The sequence below is a fragment of the Nestor notabilis genome, unplaced genomic scaffold (assembly GCF_000696875.1).
Source record: "Nestor notabilis isolate BGI_N333 unplaced genomic scaffold, ASM69687v1 scaffold26396, whole genome shotgun sequence".
Lineage (NCBI taxonomy): Eukaryota > Metazoa > Chordata > Aves > Psittaciformes > Psittacidae > Nestor > Nestor notabilis.
Genome location: NW_009933048.1, coordinates 1,068 through 9,403, shown reverse-complemented (window position 1 = coordinate 9,403; position 8,336 = coordinate 1,068). Strand labels below are relative to the sequence as shown.

The following is an 8,336-nucleotide window of genomic DNA, read 5'->3' as shown; positions in this document are numbered from 1 at the left end:
CACGAATAACCACATGCAAGTAGTTTTCCATCCTGCCCAAGGCACTGCAACCTCAGGTAAGGTTAATGTTCAGTGGGTAATTACAGCTTGCAAACTACTCAGTAGGAGGGTGAAGTTTATACTGTCCTGTTAGGAAACAGTCAGGAAGCAGAAGGGGCTTTGTTCAGGCATGAAAGTGCAAGATCTTACTTCTGCACTAGGTGGGTGATGTGTGGAGCAGTTGTGTCTCAGCTAAACTAAAGGAGAAGCCAGACCTGGCTCTGCTCTGGAGGGAGCTCACCCCACCAGTGCTTTAATAAACTGCTTCTGGGAGAAATGGAAGACTTTAGGAATCATTCTAGGACACAAGGAGGGTTTTTTGCCTTCCCACACTTTATTGAGAGTCAGCCTGCATCATTCACTAAGTACTTGCAACACTTTACAAGAGCCCAGGCAGCCTCCTGTGTGTCCAGGGAACACACCAACAGCCTTATCCTGTTCTTTGGTTAGAAAAAAGCCTTTAAAAAGTCACCATCCAAATAGCAAAACCAAAATCCAGCTTAGCTGCACACTAATAACATGTTACAACAGATCCACCAGTGCCCAGGGCCCTGCACAAGCTGAGAAGAGAGATATGGCTTTTCGTTTTATCTTCAAGTAACTTCCCCTACAGAAGAGCTTAACTCACACTGAACATCCAGCATTGAGGAGAAGACTTTCAGCATGAGTCAAACACCAGCAGACTGAGCATTTTGTGAGGACAGGACCACAAAGCTGTTGCTTTTGCACTGAGGAGCAGTGCTCTACATCCCATGGGATTGCTAACGCCACCCTGAGCTCCTAGGACCCCAATCCCAGCCTTGCAGGAGCAGGACCAGCTCCTAGAAGAGCTCACTTAACTGTAAAGCAGCTTTGCTAGCACGAGTAGGCCAGGAGTGTAGATATTCACACCTTCATACAACTAACGTGCATGTGCTTCAGCTTCCAATAAGCATCTATGACCCCAGAATAGGAAATTCCACTTACAATACAATAAATATATTGCATTTTCTCTCGGCCTGCTTGGGAGTCAGTTTGGAATGTCACACTCAGGGCTAAGGAGAGTCCCCTGTTACACTGTTAATGCTTCCAGCTCTTTGGGTTTCAACAGCTTCTTGGCAGCGATGATGGTGTTCTTCATCAGCATGGCAACAGTCATGGGCCCAACTCCCCCTGGGACTGGGGTGATGTAGCTGGCTTTCTTCTTCACCCCTGCAGGAAGGGAAGACACAGGAGTCAGGAGCAGCAATGCTTCCCAAACTGGCTGGCCAGCATCAAGCTGTGACCAGTCTAACACCGGCAGGGGGGTTGGAATTTGGGGATCTTAAGGTCCTTTCCATCCCAAACCAGTCTGTGACTCTATGACCGGCTAAGGAATAGGAGTTTCTCAAGGTGGGCTTTCCCCCCCCACCAAACTGTCCATCCCTGCTACTGACCAAGCTTAACTGCAAAGACAAGCTTGGGGGAAAAGCAAGAAGCAAGGTCTAACAGCTGGATTTCTAGCACAGAAATGTCAAGTCCAACACTAGATGTGGGCTTCATACGTGTCCTTGGGAGCAGCCATAGTAAAGTACTAACAAAATCTCAGGGTTTTCCCTCTCTTTTTCTTCCAGGAGGAGGTTCCTGGTGTCTCACCAGGCAGCTGGAGGCACAGGGCTCATCACAACAGCATGTTGGGCACTGCAATGGTGAGCAAGGCCCACAAAGAGCAGCTGGAGGGTAAGTTCTGCAACCTCTCCAGAAAGGAGGTTGTAGTGAGGTGGGGTTGGTCTCTTCTCCCAAGGAAGAAGTGACAGGGCAAGAGGAAACGGCCTCAAGCTGCCCCAGGGCAGGTTTAGCTGGAGCTGAGGAACAATTCCTTGCCCAGAGGGTGCTCAGGCATTGGAACAGGCTGCCCAGGGCAGGGCTGGAGTCACCGTCCCTGCAAGTGTTCACAGCCCGTGTAGCCGAGGCCTCAGTGCCAGGGGTTAGTGGTGGCCTTGGCACTGCTGGGGAGCGGTTGGACTTGATGATCTTGAAGGTCTTTTCCAAACTAGTTGATTTTATGGCACAATATTGGATGCAGCAAGCAAGGGAACACAAGTATCTGGCTGCATCTGCTCAGTCACATCAATCAGGACCTTCTCCTCCCCTCCTCACCATCATAGATGTTCAGTGCTCCAGAAACCAGCCATAGCCTTCCATACCTTCAAAATCCACGTCCCCAACCAGCCTGGGTTTGGCAGTGATGGGGTCCTGCACTCTCGTTATTCCCACATCAATAACTGCAGCTCCTTCTTTGATCATATCAGCTGTGATCAGGTTGGGAATGCCTGCGAGGGATGACAGAACCACAAAGTCACAGTGGAGCTCAACATGCTCCTCTCACCCCATGTTCACCTTGTTTTGACCCACCTGGGCCTTCCTGCCTCACAAAGCAGTTGGACTCAATCTTAAGGGATTTTTCCAACCTAAATGATCCAACAAAATGCAAATCCACACCCAGCTGCACAACCCAGTGCTACTGATGTTTGGCTCCATCAGGAGTGAGTGGTGGAATCCACCCCTGGGAAAAGTTCCGGCAAAGCAGCTTGGGACCAAAGCATCCTCTCCAAGCTGAAACCCTAAAGCTTGCATATGAAATCTGTGGCTGTGTTTGTTCATGCAGCTCCAGCAGTGTTTTTGCCCCTGCACTAAGCAAGCTGAAGCAGTGTCCAAGGCCACCACAGCCCACTGGCTTCTCCCTGGGGCTGTAAACCCCTCAGCCTGACAGGGAGATAGGAGTGGGAGCAGCACCTTGCAGCTAAGCTTTCAGGGTAAGAGTATGTTTATCTGGTCCTGCCAGATGCTGCTGGCTCAGAGACTGAGCCAGGAGCTCATTCCACCCTTGCTTAGTTGCCTCTTTCACATAAGCCTTCCTCTGCTCTGCCAGCTTTTGGTTATGGTCCTACCTGCCAGCAGCACATGCACTGACACCTCCAACACTACTCCTTATCCTCCTTCCAGCACCTTGTCTCCACATCCAATTTCCAACCCATGTTTTCTCTCCTCCCTCTGCACAGGCTCCCACCAGCTTCTGCTGCCAGACAGACATCCCAAATCAGCTCAACTGCCCTTCTGATGAGCTGCCTCCATGCCAAGGGAACAGCCTGGAGAGAAGTACACCTCTGAGGATTCCGTGTGCTCTGAAGACAGCACAGCATCTGTCCCTCAGCATTTGACTGTCTCTAAGTAAGCAGATCCTATCTTGGTATTTTTTTCCCCACGGAAATAGCTGTCCACATGTATAACAGCCTGTCTGTAGCTGTTCTCTAGATCTGATCAGGTGTTGGCACACCAAAGCCCTCCTGCCGGATGTTATTTTGCAGTTCAAAGGCTCCAAGCAGCTCTGCTTATGAGAACAAGTGTGTGAATCCTGTAGTGAAACCCTGGAGCAACTGACTGGCCCAAAGAGCCCTTCACTCTCTGTCCTCGCCCTCAGCAGCTGCAGACGGCCAGGAGAGCACCAGACTCTCCTATGCTGCCAGGGCAGAATCAGACAGGGAGGCCCCAGGACACTGAATACCAAGGGAATTGTCTCCTGCATGCAAAGATTCCCATTGGAAACAATGGAAATACAGCCAAGCTGCAGTGCATGTTGTCTGTGCTGTTAGAGACAGGTCTTACCTGCTGCTGCTACCACAATATCAGCACGGATCGTGTGCTGCTTCAGCTGCTCCTTGGGAGTGTAGCGGTGGGATATCGTGACTGTGGCATCACCTGCAAAGGAGTGGATACATGGAGCTTTAATTCACACATAACGCCCAAACCAAGCCACATCTCTAGATCTTCCCCTTTGAGACACACCTGTGTTTATCAGGAACATCAGAGCCTAATGGAATGGGCTGTTCCCCAGGGAACAGCCTCCAAAGTCAGAGGGAGGGATGTGGAATGGAAGAGGACAAGGACTCACTGAAGAAGGCTCTGAAACATTACAAGACCTACAGGCTGAGAGAGCTGGGCTGGTTCAGCTGGAGAAGAGAAGGCTCCTTAAGCGGAGACCTTAGTGCAGCTCCCAGTGCCTAAAGGGGCTCCAGGAAACCTGGAGAGGGGCTTGGGACAAGGAGAAATGGCTTGAACCTGCCAGAGGGGAGATTGAGATGAGCTCTGAGGCAGAAGCTCTTCCCTGTGAGGGTGCTGAGGCGCTGGCACAGGGTGCCCAGAGAAGCTGTGGCTGCCCCATCCCTGGCAGTGTTCAAGGCCAGGTTGGACACAGGGGCTTGGAGCAACCTGCTCTAGTGGAAGGTGTCCCTGCCCATGGCAGGGGCTGGAGCTGGATGAGCTTTAAGGGCTCTTGCAACTCAAACCATTCTAGGATTCTATGACTATGCACAGAGTTAACTCCTCAGCCTTGACCACAGCCCGTGGATGGGCCAGAGTCCCTAAAGCGTCCCTGGGACCACTTTCAGAGCCTCAAGAGGACAAGTGTGACAGGCAGAAGGTTTCCTTCTGCAGCTGCCTCGCACATGGGCTTCAAGACCACCAAGCTTCTACCTCCTGGGCGCTCGTGCCTGCCATCTGTATGCAGCAACATGGCAATGGGCATGCCCACATTCTTCGACCTGCCAGCCACCACCACGTTCTTCCCCAGCGTTGGGATGCCTGCAAAGGAGAAAGTGGAGCCTTAAAACAAAGACAAGCTGGAGTTATGCCACACAGCACCTAAATACTGCAGCAGTAGCAACTTACCAGTTCTCTTAATGATCTCCCACACCCCCCAGGGGGTAGCTGGCAGCATGGAGTACTGGTCAAGGCACATGCGCCCCACGTTTATCACGTGGAAGCCATCAACATCTTTGTCTGGACTCACAGCGTTGCAAATCTTGCGTTCATCAATATGCTCTGCAAGAAAACAAGAAGCTTGAAGCCTAGGGATGAGCCCAAAAGCTGCTTTTTGCAGTCAGCCAGTGCCCTGACCTGCTGCACCAGCCCCTTCAGTTTGGAGACTTGAAGCTGCTCAAAACTTCCAGCAAGCACAAGGCTACAGCTCCCAGCAGAAGGGGACTGGAACCACTTTGAGATCTCATTGCTAATGCTGAGAGGGTATTTTTAGGCAGCCTCAAGCTTCTGACTCTGGAAGCTGACACCCCCTACACAAGAATAGATGTCTGTGGCCCTCAGCAGATTAACTCATGTGAGGGAGTAGCTGCATCAACTTCTTTAAGCTACATCATGGCAGGATGCTACCCCTCCTGGCACAGGATAGCCCCTGTGCTGCTTGCTACTCCTGGCACATACAATGTCTTAAAAGCTTTGTGTAAAAAGGGAATGGGTGGAAGTGTAGCTACTCACCAGGTAAAGGAAGCTGCACTAACAGACCATCCACATTGGCATCGTTATTGAGTTTGCTGATCAAATCCAGGAGCTCCTCTTCAGTAATGGAAGCTGGCCTGAGGATGGTTTCACTGCTGATACCTGTGCAACCAGAAGCACCATGTTAGGGAACCACTTGTGCACACGTGGGATTGCAACTTCCTTAATCCATGTGGTTTAAGCTGCCCAGTTTCCCTGCTCTATACACCAAGGACTGTATGCTTTGGGTAACAACAAGCACCTTCCAGGCTGGAGATCTTGACAAGTCTTGTGAGTTATGGGTAAGGACAGTTAGTGTTGGTCTAATGATGGGGGAAGGACTATCTGAGAGCAGAGACCCTTGGAGTGCAGGCAGGACTTCAGCCTCAGCAAAGAGTGCTATGATGAAGGTGCAGCCACACATCCTGTGGTCCCTCTGGACACAGCAGGAGGGAGATGTTAGCCTCAAAAGGCTCAGCTCCATAAGACTTCAGCAGCACAGAACCAAAGGGAAAAATAAACCATTTCTTGCCCTAACCCCTTTCAGAATGTTTTCTCCACAAGCACATTTGGCTCAACACCAAGCAGGACCTCAGCTTGCAAGACTGGAAGGAGTCAGAGGGTGTCAAGGCTGCTGAATGACAACTGCATCTCAGGCAGCTGTGGAAAGAAAGCAAATCTGAGCCTTGCTTTATATGGCCATAGGACAACTGCAAATCCAAACTACAGATCATTATGTTGCCCCAGAGAGCCCAAATGGCACAATGCACGTGTGAACTGTGTTTGCTAACTCCATCCCGGTACAAAGAAGGCAGCCAGAAGAGTCAAAGCAAATGCTGGGTCAAACAGACTGCCACAGAGCAGAGGTGGAAAGCTGCCAGATGGAGAGATCCCAAAAAGCTTCTCCCAGCACCCAGCTCCCAACTAAAGTGAGATAAACCAGTGAGTAGCCCCACTTTTGCAGAGCAGAGCACAGACATACCAACGTCAGCAGCCGCTTTGGTTTTGTTCAGCACGTAGGAGTGACTGGCTGGATTCTCACCCACGAGGACGACGCTGAGGTGAGGTCTCTTGTTTCCGGCTGCTACCCACTGCTCGACCTCGTGACGGGCTTCCTGCCGGATCTGCCGGGCCAGCTTCCTGCCCGAGATCACAACTGCATCATTCCTGCAACGGATAAGGCGTTACTAAAGCAACCAGCACTGCTCAGACCATCAAACACAAGCTCTGGGCAACACAGACCAGGAAAACCAGATGCAAACAGCAAGCCAGGGCAGAAAAGGCTCTTTTCATGGAATCCCAGTCTGGTTTGTGTTGGAAGGGAGCTTAAAGCTCACCCAGTTCCAACGCCTGCCACGGGCGGGGAAACCCCTGCCCCGGGCAGGGACACCTTCCACTGGAGCAGGTTGCTCCAAGCCCCTGTGTCCAACCTGGCCTTGAACACTGCCAGGGATGGGGCAGCCACAGCTTCTCTGGGCACCCTGTGCCAGCACCTCAGCACCCTCACAGGGAAGAGCTTCTGCCTCAGAGCTCATCCCAATCTCCCCTCTGGCAGGTTAAAGCCATTCCCCTTGTCCTGTCCCTTCATCCCTTGTCCAAAGCCCGTCTCCAGGTTTCCTGGAGCCCCTTTAGGCCCTGGAGCTGCTCTAAGGTGTCCCCTTCAGGAGCCTTCTCTTCTCCAGCTGCCCCAGCCCAGCTCTCTCAGCCTGGCTCCAGAGCAGAGCTGCTCCAGCCCTCGCAGCAGCTCCGGGGCCTCCTCTGGACCCACTCCAACAGCTCCACATCCCTCTTGTGCTGTTGCCCCAGAGCTGGACCCAGGGTGGGGAGTTTCCTTGAGCTCTGTACAAGCCCTTTGCACCTTTTTGCCAAATAATATCAAGCAGCATATTTCAGCTTTAGTTTAAATCTGTCCAAAGCTGGACTCAGCAAACAAGACTGCCAGAAGAATCAGCTTATTTGTGCAGCCTGAGTGCAGCTCTTCTCTGCTAGAGTCTGTGCGTATCATTTTCCTGGCAAGTGTCTCAAGCTAAAACACTTGTAGCTCCCATTTTTAGAAAGCCAGTCACCCATTCCTTGTGAAGGCACAAGAGCTTCACTACGAAGGACTCACACAAAGCAGAACTCACTCCAGTGGAGCTTCCCCCACTGAAGAAGTCTATGGAGTATTCTGGCATTGGCACAGTGTGCCATGCTTCTGTGTGGAGTGCTGTTCCCAGAGATCCTCGTCCCACACCCATTCCTTGGCAAATCCAATCATCCCATCCAGCACAGCACACACCTTGCACAGCCAACCTCACACCCTCCCCTCTCAAGCTGTATGTTCAGGTTGTAGCTTCAGGCTGTTAAAGCTGAGTTGGGGTATGTGGTTTCACCCCCTCCAACAGACTCCAGTGTCTGTCTGGAGTAGAAGGGACATTTGCCCATCTGAACCACGTCAGAACAGTTCCTCACATACATTTCTATATTAGTAACAGGAATATCCAGTCACTGCCAAATATATTCCAGGCAACTGGACACCCTGCATGATATAGAAAGCCTTGACCTATAGCTGGCTGGGAGGACACGGCCACCAGTCCCTGTCACAACAGGCTTGGCTCTTTTTCTTCAGGTTATCACTGTGACTCTTACTTGAGCTTTCAGTAATCCCTTTGTGAGAGGATTTACCTTCACAAGCTTCACTTCTAGACCTCATCTTTATGTCTTGCCTTGCTGTAAGGCCTCATGACAAGCACCTTACTCACCTCTGAGCTGGAGCAAAGTTGCTTGCAGAAGTCTTTCATGGTACCTTCCCAAACCACAAGTGATCACTTCTGAGGCAGTCCCCAAGCAAGATGCATCAGCTCTACAACCTATTTAGCTTGCCACAGGAATCCAGGAGACAACTGACCCATGGGAGAAAAGCCCAACCACGCCAATTGTGGTTCCAACCCTCCCCACAACACAGCATCCAACAGGAACAAGTAAATTGCTGCAGTTTCTCCTTAAAAAAATCCATCACCTGCTTCATG

General features: G+C 51.2%; 1 protein-coding gene across 1 annotated transcript; it reads right to left on the bottom strand.

Annotated features, from left to right (window-relative positions):
• Positions 1–854: 854 nt before the first annotated feature.
• On the bottom strand, positions 855–6,495 carry MTHFD2 (methylenetetrahydrofolate dehydrogenase (NADP+ dependent) 2, methenyltetrahydrofolate cyclohydrolase; the record flags this gene model as incomplete). The annotated part of the gene is made up of 7 exons (XM_010016668.1): positions 855–1,230; positions 2,205–2,330; positions 3,664–3,756; positions 4,531–4,638; positions 4,726–4,878; positions 5,329–5,451; positions 6,311–6,495. Coding segments are annotated over 7 exons (928 nt in total), but the record flags the coding sequence as incomplete, so codon positions are not given.
• Between the last annotated feature and the right edge of the window lie 1,841 nt (positions 6,496–8,336).